Below are 22,207 nucleotides of genomic sequence, written 5' to 3'. Positions count from 1 at the left end.
CTGACAAAGGCTTGGCAACACTCCTGTTTGCACTCCTGTTTACAATACTTTCTGAGAATGACAACTGGCAATTTAGAGGCTCATATCGAAACTATCCATTCAACAAGCCTTCGGAATGTCGGGCTAACTAGATAACAGTGGTGTTATCCAAGTGTTTATGCGATTCGGTGTTTCTTAATTGATCATTTGAATTCACCAATTTTGTAGAATTCTGAGTGAGCTAATTGAGATTAATTCTGGTACTATTGATAGTTGGAATCAGGAGCTTCAGTGCAGGGTGTGGCGTTTTAAACAGGCATTAAGCGGGCTCCTCAGTAGCTGTAATGGAGGTCCTAACGACCGTGTCAGTGCAGAGTGTAGGCTGCATGAATTATCAGCAGAAGGTACGGACTACTTTGTAACCCCTTTCGAAGATACGGACTACTTTGTAACCCCTTTCGAAGATACAGACTACTTTGTAACCCCTTTCGAAGGTACGGACTACTTTGTAACCCCTTTCGAAGGTTCAACGAAAAGCAATTCTGACAATGGTGACAACGGTGCCGCGGTCCAAAACAGCAGTCAGGGCGGCTTATCCACATGTTAGAGGGTCATCTGCGGTCCAGAGGGAGAGGGATCATGCCCCTGCCAGTAGTGTATAGAGTTCTCTGCCACGACGTGATGGCAATATGATAAAGCACAGCTGCCGGATCCTACATAAGGTGGCCGGTGGCTTTTGCTGCCCTCCACTCAAGCTACATAGTTATGCCAAACCAGGAGGAGCAGAGGGACATCTGTAGGCATATTACTGCGCTATTTACATTTCTGGAAGACGCCCGAGTAATACTCTCTGCCGGACTAATACTCGGGGGGCTTCTAGAAATGTACATAGCGCAGTTATATGCCTACAGACCCTGGTATGGCAATGGCACAGAGGCCATTCTCCATATTAAACGTCATTGTTGCGCCCCAGTTTTTTAAAGCTGTTAAAAAGCACACACATTCCAATTGTATTCCATGTCACTGTGTTGACTTAGGGATGTCACGAGGGAGTAGGCAAATCACTGACGGGAAAAGGAATGTTGGAAATAGGATGCAAATCCATGACACTAAACAAACATCCAATTAATAACCGGATGTCCTGCCCTGTATTATAGAAAGACAGTCACACTGTTGGATATGGTATAACGTGTGTTTTGCCTCCCCTGCACGTTCACTTTATTTCACTCCGTTGCAATAGCAATAAATGCACCGCAAAATTTGGTGAGCAGGTCATCAAGAAGAATAAAGCCTTTTTAAACTATAAAACGTAGAGAGACTATATTGCTTGTATTTAACACAATAACTGGTGCCAAAGGCCTACATGGGGGCAGACATTAACAAAATATCCCTGCAGTTTGTGTGTAGGATGTGAGGTAGGTGTCATTCTGCAAATTAACTAGTTGAGTCTCTCCTTAAATCACCTCAGTGTTCATGCAAATACACACACAAAAGAGACCTCTAGTGGCTGACCTGAACACAGCAGCTCGGGTCACGAGCAGTTAGTTTTACCTCAGGTACCGATGACACAGCAATGGGGTTTATGAAGCCATGTGACTTCTTCAACAACATGCCCATTTAAAACGGTGTTCAACTCAAAACTGCGGCTAAGCTAACGGCAACAATTGCCCCAATGCATGTGTGGGTGCATGATGGTATGTGAGGGTCTACAATACAATGAACAAGCGGGGGGGACTGGGTGGGAGGGGCGGTCTCACCTGTTCCTGACCCACCAGGGAGTAGACGTAGAGGGGCAGGAAGAGGCGGTTGAGCAGGTGGTCGGTAAGCACTTCGTTGAGGAACTCGCAGTTGATGGTGAGGATGTCGTTCAGGTAATGCAAGTGGTCCAAGTGCTCGGCAACAAGGTCGCTCAGCTTCCCTCGGTTCTTGTGCCTGCAACCCGAGCAGTCAAACCAGTTCAACAGTTAATCTTGGTCGCCATGGGGTGGGGGGGGAGGGGTAACTGTCCTGTTTTGGTTTTGTGTATGTTTTTGTATTGTTCTAAAATGTAAAACTTGTACTTCTTTCGTATCTCTACCTTTATATTATCAATAAAAAAAATTATGAAAAAAAAAAAAAAACAGTTCAGTCAATACTTGACCTTTTACCCAAAATAAGCAGTACTGTGGAGAGACTGTGCTACAGACCCAAAGGCTGTGTTGACATTCCTGTGATGACTAACTCCCATACAATGTGAGACGTACTGAATATAAGGTGAGAACTGACAAAGACTACAGTCACAAGAAAACAGTTCATGAACCCCGCGATTTTCTGGAATTTTACATGTAGTATTCATGACACCCAATAGCTCTTTCAAGTGCTGTTGGTTTAGAGAGATTGTGTAATTTAGAGTAAGACACTATCATGTATGATTGAAGAATCCAGGAAATTCCAATGAGTTCACCCACCTTTTTCTTGCAACATTGCGTGGTCATTACCCCACGCATGTTAAAAACTAGATGATGACATCATTGTTATAAAGGAAGTTTCTTCCCACACCTTGCTAAGAATTCAGATTAAAGTTGAAGGTTGACAGACATTACAGAATTATGAAGGTTGGAGGTCACACCCTCAATCATCATTTTACCACTTATGGTATCTGGTGGCATTAGCAATGTGTGGTGTTATGGCTGTGATGATGATGATAGGGTTATCTTCGGATATGACACATAGAATAGGGTGGCTGTTGAATTTGCCTTGTAAACCAGCACCAATGCTGCTAGTATTGAGTATTACACTATGCTTTCCAGGCCCAATACTGATCAAAGACTGCCTCCTACTGGAGAAAAACAGAATTGCGACTTGAGAAGATCACATTAGCAACCAGAGAAAAGTGGGGCAGCCAAACTGCTGCGAACTACAGTCGTAAACGGAACAAATAAAAATAAAATAAAAACACACGTGGAGAGACTTACTCCTCATCCGTCTGCACACACTTGTCCAGCTCGATGACGTGACTCCCGATGAACCAGACGAGGTTGGAGAAGTAGGGAACTGCGGTCTTGTCCCGAATGTAGTGGAGCATGTGCTGGTTGTCCACTACAGGGGCAGGGCGACCACAGTTAGCCAGAGTTAACCACAATTACACACGCTTCAGTTTGGACACAGAAAGTGAGACAGAGAGACAGTAACCCAAGAGAAAAGAAAAGATCCAGAAGGCTGGTGCTAATTCTTGGAACATTGGTTTGAGAGAATGGCAGAGAGCATTTATTGGGAAGTTAATGGTGATCTTGTGTTATTAAAGAGGTAATATTAGGGAGTGAGGAGTTTTATACACGAGCAGTGCAATTTATTTATCAGGTGGGGGAGAGTTAGCACATTTTAAAGAGTGTAGAGTAGCACATGTTATGCTTATGAAACAAATAAAAACCAGACAAGCAACATGTGAAAACTAATTTAAATCCAGACCATCATTTGAACTTACAAGTAATGTAGTGGTCTGCTTGCAAATCAATGGGTTGTTCCTTTGATAACAAAATACTGTGGCTTGCGAAAGTATTCAATTCGGCCTTGTGGGTAATTGTTCTACTTGCAGCCTTAAAACAAACTGCAACACGTTTTCCTGTCAAACTGTGCAGAATTTATTTCCTGTTATTCTCCCTTCAATTCTAAAAAACTTTTAAGTTACTGCAGATGAGAAATATCCCCACAGGATGTTACCACAACCATATTTCACGGCTGGTGTGGTGTTTCCTGAGGCATTGGCTGTGTTAGATTTACACCACATCTAGCGCTTTGAGGGTTGGTCAAAAAGCTCTATTTTAGTCTCATATAATCATTAAAAAAAATCCCCATATCTTTAGCAACATCCAGACATGTTTTAATGTGGCTCTTCTAAAACAGTGGCTTCTTTCTGCCAGCCTCCAACAGAGTCCATTGATAGGATCTCTCTTCACAGAGTCCAGTGTTATGGACGTCTCTTGTGGATTCCTACACCTGCACCTCAAATCAAGCCACTGAACTGTAGATTTCTCGGGGTTATGGCTGGACTATAGTTGCCTCCCTCAGCAGTTGATATCTTTCTCGGATGCTTGGTTTTGGAGACAGCCTTTCCTACACAGCATCTGGGTGGTTGTGATGCAACCTCCACTGTCCTCTTATGGAGCCAATGGCTCTCAACTGGACACTAAAACACTTCCATATTTTCCTGCGGTCTTTTCCTCACTTAAGAATTTAGATCACCTTGTCTCTTTAGTTTAGACTTCCATTTCCTGTTATTTCACAACATGAAGGTTCTTAGACAGAGTGACTTTCATTGACTGAAGCAATTCTCTACTTTAACCACTAATAGGTAGTGCCTAATTACGATCAGCTATGATGAACTTAATGGCATCTCTGTAGCACAGGGATTTGAATATTTATGCAAGCAGTATGTTTTCCCTTTTAATTATTTATTTATTTTTCATGATTGCAGATAAATAGCTTATTTTGCCTTTGGGAATAAACTGGAGCGTACATGTTTGCAATAAAAATACTGAGTGGGAAAACGTGTAAGCATCTTGTAAGTGCTTTGTAACTGTGAAAATTGTGATGACTTTCGCAAGCCACTGTATCGAATTAAATGAATAAAGCTTGAATGTCTTTTGCTGTGAAACTAATTCACTCACACAGCTTCCGAGTGCCCTGGGAAGTTGCTTGTTGGTTCTCTAATACAGCATTAGTTTGTCTAGCTCTAATGTTAATAACTACAGTGAGCATCTCCACGTGGAGGACTAGACAGAGGAAGAGTGCTTACATCTAGGGTGCATTAGACTGACGGTAGGGAGGGTAGGGACCATAGACATATATACATAGACGCCCCATTGTCTGCTTCAGAACGTTGCTGCAACGTGCCAACTCGCCGCCATCTTTGGGAGGTGATGACTTGCCTGTAAACAGAATGAGCTGTGGGAGCATGCAGCTCCACCATTCACTTGCGTTTGTTTACAGGCAAGTCATCACCTCCCCAAGATGGCGGCCAGTTGACACACGAGCCAAGGACCAATGGAGTGTCTATGTATATATGTCAATGGTAGGGACTCCAGCCAGGACGGTGCTTTTGTGAACCAGAATCTCCAGTATCTTTGTGGACAACATCCACACTTGGCTGAGTCGCCATGGTTAGAGTGAGAGAGCCTCAGCCTTATAAGGTCATGGACACCTTAGGGTTAAACTCAAGGGTGTGCGTAGCAGGTTTTTTTTAATGTTGTGTTTACGCAGTCGGATTACGGATGCAATTACCATACGGAAGGGGAAACAAGACAAGAGAAACGTGCAGCATGACTTTACACAAGAAGGGAACAGGTTTATGTTCAGAGACTGAAAATAACTGTAAACTAAAAAAAAAGAGAGAAAAAAAGGTACTGACAAAAGTTCTGAATTGAATTGGACCAACTTACATGACACTGGAATAAGGCACACAGGAGTCACCATAGAGGGAGGAGGAAGAACAAACATGGAGTTAATAGGAGTTAATGGACTGAGCTAATGGAGCCTACAGGCCTGGACCTACAGATGACAGCAAAAACAATGCTACTCCAGAACACCAGAGGGCATACTGGCAGTCTGAACACCCACTGTGCAGGAAGACCCACTCCAGGTAACATGCCCGCCCCCAACAGAGAAGTTTTATTCAGAACAGCCAGGCAGCACAGATGCCACTGGTGTAGCTACTATCACTAAAACTAACTAAAACTGCTCATGCAAACTACAATCCAATATAACGTGACTTAGGGCATAGCAAATTTAAGACTTCTTTAGTATATTTAAGATATCACACCACACCACTTACTCCATGAAAAAAATACAGTTGGAAAGCAACATTTACAAAGGCATGGTATGAACAAATGTATTCTATCATATGCTTATGCTTATGCTATGTACTGAGGCGGTGCTTGGTATCTCTGCATGTGGGAAGTTGAGCAGGAACAAAGGCAAACTGACAAGCCAACTACTGCCAAACAAGAGCAGCAAGTGTTCAACCAGAGCTGTATTTCCAGAGAGGCTGTGACCAGGTAGAAGGTAGGCTTAGTGAGAGAACAAGAGAGAGAGAGAGAGAGCGCTCAGAACAACAGGTGCCAGATCACTGAAAGAGGAGTCTAGAAGCATCTCCTTAGGAGAGTAGGAAGCAAGATCGTAGACCTGCACCACACACAGAGCTACACCTTCGATTGGGTGGATTTCAGAGAGCAGAGAGGAAGGTGTTAGGACACAGCGAGCGAGCGTGCCCGTGAGTGAGTGGGCAAGTTAGTGTGTATGCGCATCTGTGTTTGTGTGTGTGCCTGTGTGTGCATGTCTGTGTGCCTGTGTGTGTGCCTGTGTGTTTACCTGTGTGTGTGTGTGCGTGTGTGTGTGTGTGTGTGTGCGCATGTCTGTGTGTGCATGTGTGCGTGCCTGTGTGTGTGTGTGTGCCTGTGTGTGTGTGTGCGTGTGTGTGTGTGTGTGTGTGTGCGCATGTCTGTGTGTGCATGTGTGCGTGCCTGTGTGTGTGTGTGCCTGTGTGTGAGTGTGCGTGCCTGTATGTGTGTGTGTGTGTATGTGTGTGGACAACCAGTCCTTCCTGCCAATCACAGCGAGGTTGCCATGCCCATGCATCTCAGGCTAGTTAACTGACAGCGGAGCAGCAGGAGGAAGAGCACTAGGAGGAGGAGGACGAGGAGAGAGGGGACCGTGCCTGTACTCACCTTTGTACACATTGAGAGTGATAGTCCGGACCGCGATCCTGACCATGCTCTCTGGGTGGTTGAAAAACTTAATGGCCTCCGTGTACAGGGCAAAATCATTAGTGTGCTGGAAGCATGGGAGACAGAGAGGTCGGAGGTCAACACACCAGCGAGGACGAGCCACTCAGAGAGACCAGGGGCTGCAGCAGACAGACTCCTAACAGCGACATACTACCACTATGACACTAGACTTCTCCACTATTAACATCGACATACTAACACTATGACATAGACTTCTCCGCCTTTAACAGCGACATACTACCACTATGACACTAGACTTCTCCGCCATTAACAGCGACATAGTACCACTATGACACTAGACTTCTCCGCCATTAACAGCGACATACTACCACTATGACACTAGACTTCTTCCCCATTAACAGCGACATACTACCACTATGACACTAGACATCTCCGCCATTAACACCTTCACTCGACCACTATGACACTAGACTTCTCGGCTATTAACACCTTCACACTAAAGCTCTATTCACATGATCGATCATAAGTTTCGGATATTCTATAAGCTAAATGTTTGAATGCTATTGCTTTCATTTTAACTCTAGGGGACCTGATTTGGCAGCAAAAAATGGCTGGGGGAAGCGGAAGCACATGCGCACTGTTGCACAAGCGGTAAAGGTGTGCTCACGGGCACTAGGTGGATGGAGGAAGGCCAAGGTCAATTAGTGAAAGGCTTTGTTAAAGCAGACCAAAGCAATTCCTTTAAATGAACGTGTCAGAGATTACAATGAAAGAAGACGGCAATGTCACCATGGTTTCTGGGCAGTTTCACAAGGAATACACCGTATTGCTAGTTCCATTGTTCAAAACAATAACATTTACTGAAACCGTTTTACAAATATAGCCCAAAACGTTGATGATCTCTCCACATTTAAGTGCAGTGGAAAAAACCCAAACTATAACTGCAGCGCAGGCTGACACTGTTTTTTGAACACGTCACAATTCAACTTCCAGGCCTAGGAATTAGTATTTACAAATCCCATGACTGTGCCTGGTTTTTCATGACCGTTCAACTGTATATGGTTACCTTATGTATCCCAAGATAGATCAATTGGATTAACCCATAACACAGGTTTGATCCTGCTTCCTTGCTAATACAAAAACATGTAGGCATGACGCACCACTCTTCCAATACAGGGCATATGATATTTTTTGGCAGATAGACAAATCCAACTTGGGCAGTAATGGTTTGTAATTGATGCATTGAAATGTTCCCTGTCAAGGAAGAATGTGTTGCCATGTCTATATGCAAAATCCACGCCTTTGGGCTAAGTTTGATTTATGGCCTGGCAACAAATAACCTGCCCGGGCGGCGGGCACAACAGTCCGTTTCCACCATTAGTTTTTGCCGCCAAACTAGAGCTCTAGGTCCTTCACACATTCTACAGTAGGCCTACTATACTTCTTACACTCTACTACTATTGGGCCTACTCAACTGCTACTACTTTTACTACTCTATACTATAGTACTACTTTTAATACTACTACTACTACTACGTTTGGTCTCTGTTACTCTACAAAGCCTACATTTCAGCCCACAAGTTTAAACAGATCATATAATATAATAGATGTTGAATCAATATGATGAGAATAAATACAAATGCATGACTTAAGGTTGGACCGCTGTTTATAGTCACAACACAGTTGCATGTCACCAGTGGTGATCAAGGCTATCAACTCGAAGAAGGGAAGTACACATTAACCACATATGAGACAACACGAACCCAACAGGGCTGTGCATTTAATATTAGTTTGTTGTGCCAACAACCACTGAACACTTATAATCTACAGATGTAGGCTAGTTGATTTATTTTACAGTAATTATAATATGATATCAGATTTGTATAGACAAAAGAAGACAATGATTGGCTGTCTGCAGCACCAGGTCTCTCGTGAGAGCACATCCTTCCACCCAGGCTGTCTTTAGTCCTGACACCAACCAATATTAGCTGGTGGTGTCACAGAGCAAAGACACGTCGTTCCAAGCACATCCATTTACAGTACACCAATAACTCCCCCCTATACACAGGAGCCACTCAACAAAGGACCAGACACCACAGCTTTCGGGACTTTGGAACAAAGCATTACAACCATGTAAGGGACTAGTATTAGTGCCAGCCACTGAAGAACTGGGTTGAAGATAGTTACCGTGTGACTACTTGGCTTCCTGGATGTCTGAGCAAACTGAACACTGATATTATCTGTGTGCACTAGTAACATCCAGCAGTAGGACGATGTAGCACATTTATCTCTGTCATGGATGGTGATAAGCATCACACCAGAAGCCACTTCCTGAGAGCATCGAGGTATAACATGTATAACGTGTCTTCATAATAAAAGTGTGTTCAAAAGCTTTCTATGGTAACTCAGGTAAAGTAAAATACTCCTGGGGTCAAAGGTCAAATATCTGAGACACATCACATTTCCATTGGTCTCGTGACTGCTCAAAGGTCTCAAGCACCTTACCTCGTTGTAGAAAAAATGCACTGTATGATTATTTAACTTCAGGGACAAGGTCTTCAAGAAGGAAATGTAGTAGGCCATGATCTCTTCATCCGAGAAGTCAAACTTGTGGACAATTATTGAATTCACATGATTATTGGAAAGTAAGTAATCTGGGGAAAGAGTAATACAAAATATGAGTGAAGTGAACAGTGTAAAAATGAATCAGTGTATCAATAAACGTTAGGTCTTCTTCAGTCAACCTACACTGTGGTTATGGGAGTACTTACAAAGTGATGTCTCATGGCTTATATTTTCAAAAAGTATGTTGAGCGTCTGTAGAAGCTGGACACAGACATATCGTCCAGACTTCTGACGCAAGATGTTGAGAAAAAAGGCGAACATATTCTTCTCCAAAAAGAAACTGAAAAAACAAATGATGGTTTAACTCCAAGCATTTCTCTTTAATTCATATGAAAGTAATATATATTATATAACCTCATACTCTCTATATATATATCCTTATGAATTATTATATATAGTATATATATTATGAGGTTAATGTAGAAATACCGACTTACTCAAATACGGAGCTGTCATTTTGATCCCCCCAAATAAGGATTTCTGTGATGGAACGAATAGTTTCTACTAAAAGGTTTCTGTTGTGATCCGTTACTGTGGTGTTTTTTGTGAGGACTTGGTACATGTACCTAATGACAGAAAGAGGAATGAGTGTCAGTTCCGCTACATGGTTTCAGAGTTGTCTACATTGCTGCACAGGTCTAGGATCATGAAGAAATGTGTAACACTCAGTCTTATCAGCAAAGCTCAAACGCAAATGTTAACTTAACAACAAAACTGTTCTGGTCTGTGGCAAAGGTCCAACATGCCTAAATAAGGTTATCTTTCGTTCAATTAGTTCCAATTAATATGCAGCAAGCTGCAAACTGTGAACACTTGCTAGCACGACAACCGTATCCGGCTAGTGTTAGCGACCTGCGTCCGCTTCATCCAGCATTAGATATACCGTTCATAACACACATTCAAAGCTAGCTATCACCTTGCTAATTCCCTAGCTAGCCATTAAACTACACTGATGATAAAGCTTACCTTTCATTAGTAACTGGCTAGCTATTTTTGGTAGCTTTATAAAGGACTACATTGACTTTAGCAAGCATTTGATGTTCTAACCTGGCTAGTGAATTGACAAGCCTAATGTTAGCATGTAGCTAACTAACGTTACTTACTTCAAATGGTCCAGTGAATGGATGTTTTTGGATTTCGCCTGTCGTCCAACCCAACTACTAGATCGACCGAACATCTTTGCACGCGTAAAGCTTGTTGGACAGTTTCAATTAGCTTGATTGGGTTGATCAGTCCATGGCAACAACTACCAACATTGATGTATATGGGGAAAGCAAGCTGTCTTGTGATATTGCAACACTGATAGCTAGCTCTGGTTCTGGTTATCTGCCCTCTTGACGTTCGGAAGTAATGATTGCGTAACTACTATGAACGTTGGGACTTGTAGTTTTAAGTCTAGAGGCAACACGTCCTGTTGACATTGCGCGTTAAGAAGCCACGGACAAAAACTCCAGTAGTTCAGTGACAGGTGTGTTTAAACGAGTTGAAACTAATAGTTGTGTTGTTGTGTTCGACTACATCATTCAAGTTACAGAGAATCATTAAACCGGCCTTGGAACAGTCGTGAAGGAAACCGGGGCGGTAGGTGCTTTTAAGACTGACACTACAAACAACCAATAATAGGACACAATAACATTGCTTGGACAAAATAAGAGCTGTTTTAGGGCGGGACTAAAACGGCCTCTAATCGCAGTATTGTTGTTGAAGGGGACTGTGGAAGTTTTTATCATTTTTTGTCTTGTGATGTTGTTCTCGTGCCACAACGGATCGAGCTGGTTTGGAATATCGTAGCTGTGGATTAGTACTTAGAAGAAGTGGTGTTACGAGGCCAATTTGGACGTTTGGGCCAATGTTACCTAGGCCCGTCCTCTCCCAGCTAGTTAGCTAGCCTGCTTGCTATCAAGCGTGGTGCAAATTCCGCAGGTCTGTCATGACAGCCTTTCCACATGTAATGTTGTAGGTGGAGTTCTGCATGCATTGTGTTCGGCGTTTGCCGCAGCAGTGCTCTCCGTGCATAGTATTATTTTGTAACATTTGTTTTCTTATGCTGATAGCTGCTGGTCTTTTCAAGAGCTAAACTGGCGAGTTCTGACAGGTCTCCTATTGAGGCAGGCTAGTTAGCGAACGCACATTAGCGAGTTCGGGTGACTCAACCACTGCAGCCATGCCCGAAATGGACTCAACATCACCACCATCATTAGCTACATAGGACAACAGAAAAGACTTTGCTCTGTCGCATGGCCTTTTTAATGTTGAGTTTCCAAGACTGCCCTGCCCGGTCACAAATAGCCAACAATTGTGCGCTCAGGATTCTATGACATACTCAAGTTTTTCTCAGCTAGATTCAGTTGAATCGCTGATTAACGAGCTCCCATATATGTTTTATCTGGGCCTGTTCTTTGTCAATGTTTTGATCTTGTATTATGCCTTTTTAATGGAATACATAGTCCTTAATGTCGGGATAGTTTTTCTGCCGGAGGACATGGACCAGGCACTGGTGGATTTGGGCGTGCTGTCGGACCCAGGCTCTGTCCCCTATGACACTGACACAGAGCTGGATGTTTTCGAGGGGTACCTTGAGTGAGCATCTTGTAGCTCACAGGACAAGCTCGTCAATGATGCTCTGCCTAACTCGTCGAGAGGACATGACGGTTTGGTACATCTTTTCGGATGTGTGTGCAGTGACGCCGAAAGAAAACGCAGGAACCTTTTAATGCAAAACGTCTACAGGGCCCTTCTCTTTAAACAAGTAAGTGAATTTACTGAGACTATGTCAAGAGATAACAAAAACCCTGACCCCTCTATGGTGATATATTTAAGATGGTTGTTCTTGAATGGATGCTGTGTACTTAGCCAGTGTTGTGTTTATTCTGGACAGGATGTCATGATTCAAGATCTTCGAGAAACTGTTGGACGCCTTGATCCAGTTGGAAACCAGTCCTTCTGTGGTTGGAAAATGTGCTGTCTGGACAACATGACTGGATATGTATGCTGAGACGCCAATACAACACACTCCTTTACAGAGCGTAGGCCTGGCCTGCCTCTCATTCCCAGCACTTGAAGAAATGAGAGGCTTAGCCTCTTTGTGCAAAATTTGTCCAGCAGTGTTTTCATTTCAGCACTTAAGATTTTCAATCCTGCCGTTGCATCTCAGATAACAGTATCTAAAATCTCTACCTGCCATTTCTGACCTGCATGTTCAGCTAAAAAGCAATAAACACCATGGGTGATAAGCTATGTATATGGAGTAGGGAAATTATACTATGTCATCATTCGCATATTTTAAGTGTACAACAGTCATGTGTACAGGTCTGGTATTAAATGACAGTAGATGGACAACATTTGAACTTTGTCATTAACTGCCAGTATCAAATTACCAAACCAGAAATTGGGGATCGAGGGTAAGTGGCTGTTAATGCCCTTGGTCCTAAACAACACAGGCAGTTTAAACAAAAAAAACGAATTATCTTTGTGTTTTTATGAAAAAGAAACAAAAAATGTTTATCACACGTTCAAAGCTTTCCTTTCATTTCCTCCTACCCTCTAAGAATGATATACACTGCACATTTTTTTTTCTACAGAACGATAAATACATCATATTTAAGATATATAAATATATATTTATTATGTGGTTTATTTAGACTGATATCTTGAAAGAGTAGTGTAAGATTTATGACAATCAATGCATGCATCTTCTGTTTCCCAAAAGGCCTACTTTTTGCAGTTTTTTTTTCTTCTTGTTTAACTGGAAGACACTAAGTGAAGTTGTCACACTTTTTTAAATTAAAAAAAGAGTGTTCAGTGTTTCATTATGTTTCCTGACAAGCAGAATTGATCTTAAAAGTGCCATATTTTAGCTTTTTCATCTGTTGCACACAAATGAATCACAGACATGGCTGGAATTGGGAAGCAGTTCATTCGTTTTAGAATTATTATTATTGTTACGGTTATTATTATTTTAGAGACTGTTTTCATGGTCACAGTATGAAGCCTGCTAATGTTCTACGAGTATGTGATTGTAGCGCCATGTACGTGAGCCTTACCTGCAATGTTCTGTACAAATACATTGCAGAACTGAGCAAGACAGGAAGACCTGTCACTGCATAGCTGATGAAAAGAATGAATGAAGGTCAAGTACGGGATGTGTAGCACAACCTTACATTATTACATCTCCATGATCAAGGAGGTGTAATATGGACCTGGAAGTGTCATTGGTTAAGAGAATTTGCAGGGGGGGGGGGGGGGGCAGCCATATTCACTTATTTTTTTTTTTACCTGGACAAGAAATAGGTGGCAGTCACATGATACTAAAATGTCACATGACTCATTCCATCTGTACAAAGGCTGTTTCTTAAAGACAAGGATGCTTTCTTGGTCGGACGGGTACGTAAGACTTCTTCCTAGCCTTCGGAGAACAAACAATGAAACAGTCTAGCATGGGGGCAAGTCATTGGGGAGTCATTGAAAATGTCCAGCCTTCAAATTTCAGGCTCTGGTACATGAACATAGAATTGTGGGTGCTTTAAGAACTCTTACTGCATCATTCAAAATCCTCTGAACGAAGGACTCTGCCCTTGGTAGAATTCGAAGGATCCTTGACATTTGAACAGTCCTTCGGCAGGATTCGGTGACATAGCATCCTTGAAATGCAGCCGTCGAGGATCCTTCTTTGACTTTGAGAAATACCCATCTCCCCTGACAATATATAATTGGTAAAAACTTGTTTTTCCCCTGTTACTGGCCAAATAGAAAGTGTTTGCTGATGACAGCCACTCTTAATATTAAGAATATCAGAGATTGAACAAGGACAAATTGTCTTTAGAGAGGATTGTGGGAAAATTGCTTTTGCTAGTTTAATTAATTTTCAGCATTTGACCAACACAGGGATGCTGTAGCCACCATGTTGTATGACCACAGCAATCATAATGTTCTGATAGAATAAGCCAGACTGTGTCAAACGGATGGGTTAGCAAGTTTTATTACGAAATGTAAAGGAGCAGTGCAAAAAACAGACCTTAAAAGACTTAGTGCAGACAGAAAGTATTTTTTTTCACAGATGTTTAAAAAAGGTGCAGCAGGTTGTATGGGGTATACAACATTCGTATAGCCCTATAGTGTTGAGACGCGTTTAGCAGCATTGTTGGACTTCATTCTTCTCACTACCATCTAAAGGTGTTGAATCCTTATCCTTTTATCCAGCTGGTGCAGATGCTGGAGTTTGCCGTACGTTATGGAAGCGTTCCACAGCCTTTGAAAGAGGAAGAGTGCTGTTTAATTTAGCATTTCATCAATGTGCAACAGAAGCAGAGCAATAAATTATCATCTGAGCAATGTGGGGAATACGTTGTGTGTGTGTTGAGTAAATGCAATTTTCCTTGCTATGATAACACTAACTGTTGATGCCTGTGGAAGTATGTGTAGTTAACTACAAGGAGCATAAAACATGGTCTTATACTGTGGAAAAGTTTTTACTGAGAAATAAAACTTTAAATACCCAAGAGACTTCATCCAAGGACAACATTTCAGGCTGTCGCTCAGCTTCTGCGCCCCGACATTAGCGAAGTTGTTAAAGCCCACACTGGATGTCAACACAACAAAAGTGAATTCCTCGGGACATCTGACCATCTAACTTAATGTAATTTGCACAGCAGGTTAATTATACTTACTCAAGGTCTATCAGGGAGCGCATCTCCGGTAGGACCAAAGCAAGTCTCTCTGCTCCACCTTCTCCAATCAGGTTATTGTACAGACTATTAAAAGAGAGAAGGATATGCTTTTGGATGAACTGAACCTGAGATTCTGGCCTCATCCTGAATATTAAAAGTAACCACAATTAAAGAGAGAACTGTGAACTGTTCTAGAATCCGCAACTCAAAATGGTAAAATAGAACGTTAACTTTTGGCAAAGTGCTGCACTCTAAATTGACCTGGAGTGCAACCAAGGGCAGCATTCCAGCAGTGTGCTTCTGAGCCTACGGCTGTGGAAGTGCCTTCCTCTAGCAGCCTAAATGTTAACCTTTTCTGCTGTGTATTTGACTAGTTTTCAATTTCAAAGATTTAAAAAGTCGACCCTACCTGAGACCTTGAAGAGAGGGCGTGGCAGCGAGAGCCGGGGCAAGCTTCTCTAGCCCCCTATCTCCGATTGAGTTCTGAGACAGACTAGTTGACAAAAGGGATGACATTAACTCATATAACAATCCACAAAAGAGAATAAGTTCAGGCAGACTTCCATCTAGCTGAGACTATCATCATATAATGTTTTTTGGAGCCTGTCAAAAGCAATTCAATGAAAGTGGGCTTACTTCAGCATTTTCAGCGACGATAAAGAATTCAAGACATCAGCCAGCAGTTCGGCTCCTGAGTTTCCTATCATGTTTTTCTCCAGGCTGAAAAACAAGAAACATCATCATCAATAATGGTACCACTCATCATCAATAATGGTACCACTCATCATCAATAATGGTACCACTCATCATCAATAATGGTACCACTCATGCTGGAGGGTTTCAATGCTGCTATGAGCTGAATGCCCTCCCATGAAATCTAATTAGGAGTGTTTTGCCAATTTATGCTCTTGGGACAATAACATGTTGATAAGCAAATGAAGAGACTGGTACACAGCCTACAGTATGAATCATACAGTAAGATGCATGAAGGCCGTCCTTAAAAGCACTCACTCTAAATGAATCAGGCTTCCCAGAGTGGGTAGGATGAGGGCGAGCTTTGGGAAGATCACAGGGCCAGTGTTGGGACCCAGCCTGGAGAAAACATGATCACACAAACAAGGTTAAGACACCACATATGAAGAAGATTTGGAACTAATCACTCCAGTTCAGTATTTTGTTTAAAAAAAAGGTGGGCACAAGCCAAAGGTTGGTTAGACTTTTCTTTTTTTAACTTTAAAACCAATTACATCCCACTTACTCAAATTCAAGCTTCTCGAGTTCCCTGACAGCTGGTATATTGTTTTCCAGTGATGGAGAATATCTGAAAGAGACCAACCAGTGACATGGACAGCGGCCGTTAATGGTACATTGCAACAACAAAATGAATGTAATGCCATGTACAGCTCAGCTTAAAATAAGTGCACGTTGCACTCAGTAAGTGACTGAAAGAGGAATATAGTATCTTGATTTGTCACCTGTGTGGCAAGTTTCTGTCTCGGTGGATCTGAATGAGCAGAGCCAGGTTGTTGATGTGGTCTTCCTGTGTTGCCTTGAATGGGTGAAGGGTGAGCTTGTTCATAGCACTCCCCAGGAGGTCTGTCTCACCACTGTGCTGCAGCTCTTCCAACATGGCAATGGTGTCTGCCAAGGGTGCCCTGGGTTACATGGTAGCATTAGAAAAGTTATTTTGTGGAGGAAAATTATGTCAATATGACAATTTGAAAAAATAAAATGTTTTGCATCATACAATCAAATCATATTATACACTGATAGATTTGGTAAAAACGTTTTGCTCTATATTTAGATATTAAACTGAAAAAATTAACCCCTTTTGCATCACCAATTTTGTTCTGTAGTCCTACAAAGATTGTAATGCATATATAATTAGGGTTGATCAAATTCCTTACACATCCAATCAGTCCTTACCTGTAGGACGTGACGCAGTCCAGCCCGACAAGCTCTTTCAGACCACCGAGGGTGATGCCTGTGTCCTGCACGTCAATGCAGAACTGCCTCTTGAGTGCCTTGGTGTTCTGCAGTAGGTGCCAGAAGACGTACTCGTCTGGTGGAGTCAGCTGAGCTCCGCAGAGACTTATGGTGTCTGGAAGGTTCTTCACCAGGTGCTTCATCAGCTTTTTGCTGCTCGTTTCGTACACGCAGTGGACCAGCTCCAGCAGCTTCCCCGGAGCCATCTCCCCAGACTTGAGGGACTCTACGTGGGCCTCCATGGCCTTTTTCTTGGCCGTGCTGTTGGTGCTGCTGCTGGAGGTGGTGTGTAAGATGCTGCTCACTTGGAGCTTGCAGTTCTGGAAGAGGAGCCCCATGGTGAACTGCTGCACCATGGCCAGCCACTCCCCCTGAGGCCTCCTCCTCCTGCTGGTCCCCATGGTCTGGCTGACCAGCGCCTTGTCGTTCACACTGTCTGACAGGACCAGGTGCAGAGAGGCCAGGAGGTTTTGGAGGAGGGCATGAGCAAAAGAGAAGCTTATCGTCTCACCCGAGCCGTCAGAGCTACCCACAGTATGAGAAGCAAGTATTTCTGCAGCAAGCCCATAGTCCCTGAGCTCCGTGGATCCCAGTTGCTTGTCTGTCGCAAGGCAGGTGTGGGTGCTGAGGAACTCCCACGCTAGCGTACACAACTGGGAAATCTCTGGCGTCTCCTGGTCTTGCGTTTGCGAGGTTAGTTTAAGGCACAGGGAGAGCACTCTCAGTGCCAGGCCTGTGAGGGTGGAGGGCAAGGTGAAATGCTTGTTGTCCGAGTGGTAGTCCAGCAGAAAGCACGTGTACCGACACAGCAGAGGATTGGAGCACAGGCTGTAAACATACTTTTGGAGCTTCATTTTAGTCAGGGCGGCGGCACCGCGCGGCACGTCCGTGAAATACCGCGAGGCGTATAAGTCGATCTCCACGGGAGAGAAGCCGCGGAGCTCCAAAATGCTGTCCACTTTGCGTAGCAGCGGGGTTAAGACACCACTGGGTCTGGTGGAAATGAAAAGTGTGCACCCTTTGAGAAGGCGCTTCAAGAAGAGGCCTGAGAAGAGCTGCTTGATGCTGAAGCCCCCTGCCTTGGCGCAGGTGGCGGGGGAGTGGAGGAGCCCCTCGTGGTCTTTGAAGTCCTCGAAGCTGTCGAAAATAACGAGAACCTCTTTGGGAGTGGAAACCAAGTGTTGGAACACGGCCTCCGGGTCTTCGCAGTGAAGAGACGTGGGTAGATCAAAGAGCAGCCTCCTCAGACTGTAGTCGGGCTGTGTCAGATTCAAAGTCTTGCAGTTTAGCGAGAAGACGTAGCGGAACCTCGGCAGGCCTCCCTTGGCCCAGTCGAGGCAGAGCCGCTTGATAAACGTGCTCTTGCCCGTCCCAGGTTTGCCCAGGAGTGTGATTACCTGCTTCTTCCTCATCTGGCCATCGTTGAACACTTGCTTCCTGGTCAGTGTGGCCTTCCTCCGCTCCGCGTCACTGAGGAAGACCATCTCTTTCTCGAGGCACTTGTTGGCGTTCTTCCCGGACTTCACCTGTACCTTCCTCTGGAGCAGGTGGACGTCGACGTAGTGGGACTCCATGCTCCGGTCCTTATCGAGCTCCCCGCAGGATTCTCTCATGCATGCCTTCACATGCTGCAAGTAGCTCGCAACACACACTATGAAGTAAAGCATTACAAAAAGTCAGAACAACAGACATTAAGTCATTGATAAAGTCATTATCAGTGTTAGGTCTCTTCATATGACTTCACGTGGAAAGAGAGGGTAAAGTCTTACCAGGCTCCTCTTCAACCCGCTCAGGTTGGAGATTTGTGGCAACATCAGCTGATTCACAAGTGCTCCCCTCTGTAAGAATAACAATGATCAAGTTTAATCAAAATTTGACCTCACCGAAAATGTCCTTAGGCACTGCCAGTATTATTTACAGAAGTTTATTTCAAAATACACCTAAACCCTACTAAACACACCTAAACCCTACCAAACACACTTAAACCCTTCTAAACACACTTCAACCCTTCTAAGCACAACTAAACCTCACTAAACACAACATCCACAAGAATAACTAACATGGGTAACATCTGACTGTGTTGTAACCCAGCGGGCATCTTGGACAATAAAGCGATGGGACTTTACCTATTGTAGGAGACGAGACGGTGACAGGTTCCCCAGGTGTGGTTCCGTTACTACGTTCTGATGATGGGCTCCCAGGTTCCCCAGGTGTGGGTCCGTTACTACGCTCTGATAATGGGCTCCCAGGTTCCCCAGGTGTGGGTCCGTTACTATGTTCTGATAATGGGCTCCCAGGACTCATAGCCAGGAGCTCTGGAGGAGACACTGAGCCAGGAGCGAAAAGGAGGCAGACGGTTTAAATGAACATGCAATCCACATTTCTGTTTGTCATAATATGCTGGCAAACTGCAAGAAAGGCCGTCAGTATTTTTGCTAACCCGTGCCAGACTACAACTTACGGAAATGCCTTTGGTTGCTTCTTTGACAATGCCCAATGAACATTTTTAACATACAGGATTTGTGAACCAAACCATCTACTGCAGTCCAACAAGGCTTATTTTATAGTATATCACATGAGTTAGACGGTTCTGAATATTTGCATTTATATCGCCACTGAGAACAGGGGGGAAGGCTGAACTAAACACAATGTCAGCCCAAAATGCACACACAATAATGAACACGTTCACCCTAACATTCACCTGTGTGCAATAAAACAGCATGAAATTTCCCAGGGAATAAAGTTTAGTGTTCACCTGTAGTAGGAGATGAGAGGGCGGCAGGTTCTGGGGTTGTGGTTCTGTTACTGCTGTCTGATAAGGAGCTTCCTGGGCTGACCAGCAGGAGCTCAGGGGCCACAGTGCCACTTACTAAATAGAAAATAATAGAATAGAATAGAATAGAAAAGAATCACGTTTTTTGGCCAATTAAGTTTGCACAAACAAGAGATTTGACTCCAGGTAAAGTGGCTCTCAGTGTACTTACACAAAATATAAGACAGACACAGACAGACAGACACAGTTAAAATGGAAAAGCATTCCACTGTTCTGTTTTGACTGTTTATGTTCTCAAATTGTGAATGATCAGCGGTACACGTGCTGATGAATAAGTCTTATTTTATGTCAGAAATTGGAGAAAACAATCCTCTTACCGGGGGAGGTGGGAACAATTTGTGGAATCGGCTTCCGAGGCGAGGTGGGTACTGCAACAAAGATGTAAGTGGGCTCTGCTTGAGGTATCCTGTATCCTGGTGTAGCAGGGTTGAGCACATGGGTCTGGATGATCTGATAGGCTAAGATTTTCAAAAAGGTTTTCATGAGATGATTAGTTATCGCAGAAAGGATACCAATTTATGTTTATCACATTTGGTCTTCACTAGGTTCTTTCTGTTTTTGTCCCTTTCCATTTTTTATTTCTAAGAAATGACTCTGCTGCGGATATTCCTGTTTATGTGAGTAGCATCTATAAAGGACATCCTCACTCCAAATACTGCAGGGGGAAAAATGGAAGTTTTGACGCAGTCGTGGTATTTACACTTACCACCACTAGGGGGAAGCAGAGCCGCAGTGTTAAAGTTAGCGATGCCAGTGATGGGCACAACCTGAGGAATGGCAGCAGGACTGATAGGGACAAACTGTCGGGGTCTGGATAAGGTGACCACATGTTTGACGATGTTTTCAGGGTTATCTGTATCACAAAAGGGTAATATATAAAAAGCCTTAGATCTTTTCTTGACATTACAGCGCATTCTGAATCACCTTGTCATGTATGGGTAAAGAGACGGTCACAGCTTTAATCTCACCTCGCAGTGATTTAACAGACGGGTTTTTTTTGGCCTTTTGTGTGACTTTGGTTCTCTTTGACCTTTTTGGTGGACAGCTAACGTCTGAAAGATAAGACCAATACAATACAAGAGCTTAGTTTCAGATTGTTGTGTAATGTAATAACATGACCATTGCTTGAATAGCAATCGCAGGTTACCTGTTTCTTTGGACTGGGATTTACGACATCTTGACCTTTTGTGCAGTGATGTGTTACCTAAATAGTTGAGAGAAAATACTTAAATACTGTATTTCACACAACAATATCAGACATTGGTATAAAGATGATTGTAGAACTAAGCTTGAATTTGCATATCTCCAGTAATCAATGTGTCACCTTAGCATTATATTGTAATAGGGTACATATCACTAGTTACCCTGTTAAAAATGTAATGCGTAATGTAACTATTTGAATTTCTTCATCAAAGCCACCTATTACATTTTAACACATTTGATTGTTTTTAGATTGGCAGACGGCTGTGCAATTTCAAACAAGAGAACCAGTCAAAAAGATCGTTCAGAATTTGAGTGCAAACTGCCAAATGAGTGGAGCCTGTCTAGATGGCGAAAAAGATGCACAGCAACAGAATGAATCTTCTGTGTATAAGCTTTAAAGTGTTTTACCGAAAATAATGTATTCAGATATAACCCAGGTGTCCTCACCAACATTTTGATTAACAACTGTAATCTCCGCTACAACTCTGTTACATGTAACAAGTTACTGCCCAACCCTGATTTCAGCAACATATCTAACATAATTTCACAAATCACAAACCATCCATAATTTATGTAAAAACAGTGCTAAAAAAGTGTAGGAGGAGAGTGGCCTTCCATTGTGTGAGTGCTCATAGTTTTTTTTTGAAATACCTTTATTCTTCTGGCGGCCAGAGGCATGATCAGAGTCTCTGCTGATCGGTAATGCACATGGCCCATACACTGCAGAGAGACAAGAGGAAGTGGTGGGAGTTAGTGCATGTGACTCTGGCACAGAGCAGACTCTGTAAATTAATTCATTCATTTTATATTTGATTCATTTTTGCACAGTGTGGAGCATAGACCCTATTACATTTCACTTAATGTTATTGTATGTGACAAATAAAAACACTTGAACTTGAACTTGAACTTGACTCTGCTTTGGCTAGATGGCGACTTGAGGCAGCAGTAAGGCAGCGTTGTGTTGGAGAAATAACATTATGTGAAGCACAGAGAACTTCTGTTCTGCTATGGGTTTCCATGTGAAGACTCCATAGGCCATGTGTGGTGAGATAACAGTGCAAGGAGCATTGAGGAGACACTGTAGCCTTTGAAGACAAGGCCAACACAGTAGACAAATTGCACTCAGGACCATATCTCCTAAGCTCTACTTCTCTCTCTCCGTTGTCGCGTGTTGTCTGTGCTTCTGGTCTGTTA

General features: G+C 43.1%; 3 protein-coding genes across 3 annotated transcripts in view; 1 reads left to right on the top strand and 2 right to left on the bottom strand.

Moving 5' to 3' along the window:
* clec16a (C-type lectin domain containing 16A) overlaps window positions 1–10,608 on the bottom strand; it is a 78,950-nt gene extending 68,342 nt beyond the window's left edge. Inside the window, exons 1-7 of the mRNA XM_080856432.1 lie at window positions 10,429–10,608; window positions 9,763–9,891; window positions 9,472–9,605; window positions 9,206–9,354; window positions 6,681–6,786; window positions 2,934–3,057; window positions 1,737–1,911 (exon numbers count right to left, since the gene is read on the bottom strand). Of these exons, the coding sequence (XP_080712558.1) occupies window positions 1,737–1,911; window positions 2,934–3,057; window positions 6,681–6,786; window positions 9,206–9,354; window positions 9,472–9,605; window positions 9,763–9,891; window positions 10,429–10,502 (891 nt within the window). The 5' untranslated portion in view covers window positions 10,503–10,608. The remainder of the gene's footprint in view (window positions 1–1,736; window positions 1,912–2,933; window positions 3,058–6,680; window positions 6,787–9,205; window positions 9,355–9,471; window positions 9,606–9,762; window positions 9,892–10,428) is intronic.
* A 319-nt stretch (window positions 10,609–10,927) lies between these two features.
* Window positions 10,928–13,363, top strand: dexi (Dexi homolog (mouse)). The gene is made up of 2 exons (XM_080857202.1): window positions 10,928–12,074; window positions 12,204–13,363. Exon 1 carries the CDS (start codon window positions 11,640–11,642, stop codon window positions 11,907–11,909), a length of 270 nt encoding a protein of 89 aa, XP_080713328.1. The 5' UTR covers window positions 10,928–11,639; the 3' UTR covers window positions 11,910–12,074; window positions 12,204–13,363.
* A 224-nt stretch (window positions 13,364–13,587) lies between these two features.
* Window positions 13,588–20,293, bottom strand: ciita (class II, major histocompatibility complex, transactivator; the record flags this gene model as incomplete). The annotated part of the gene is made up of 13 exons (XM_080856591.1): window positions 13,588–14,573; window positions 14,820–14,903; window positions 14,992–15,075; window positions 15,401–15,484; window positions 15,628–15,711; window positions 16,003–16,083; window positions 16,250–16,312; window positions 16,467–16,646; window positions 16,918–18,628; window positions 18,747–18,815; window positions 19,104–19,316; window positions 19,733–19,846; window positions 20,128–20,293. 13 exons carry the CDS (start codon window positions 20,291–20,293, stop codon window positions 14,492–14,494), a joined length of 3,015 nt encoding a protein of 1,004 aa, XP_080712717.1. The 3' UTR covers window positions 13,588–14,491.
* Between the last annotated feature and the right edge of the window lie 1,914 nt (window positions 20,294–22,207).

This window comes from Sprattus sprattus (genome assembly GCF_963457725.1).
Source record: "Sprattus sprattus genome assembly, chromosome: 18".
Lineage (NCBI taxonomy): Eukaryota > Metazoa > Chordata > Actinopteri > Clupeiformes > Clupeidae > Sprattus > Sprattus sprattus.
This window is presented reverse-complemented; position numbering and strand designations above follow the sequence as displayed.

Excerpts from the sequence above, each read along its gene's own strand:
- dexi (XM_080857202.1), top strand. The coding sequence starts at position 11,640 with ATGACATACTCAAGTTTTTCTCAGCTAGATTCAGTTGAATCGCTGATT.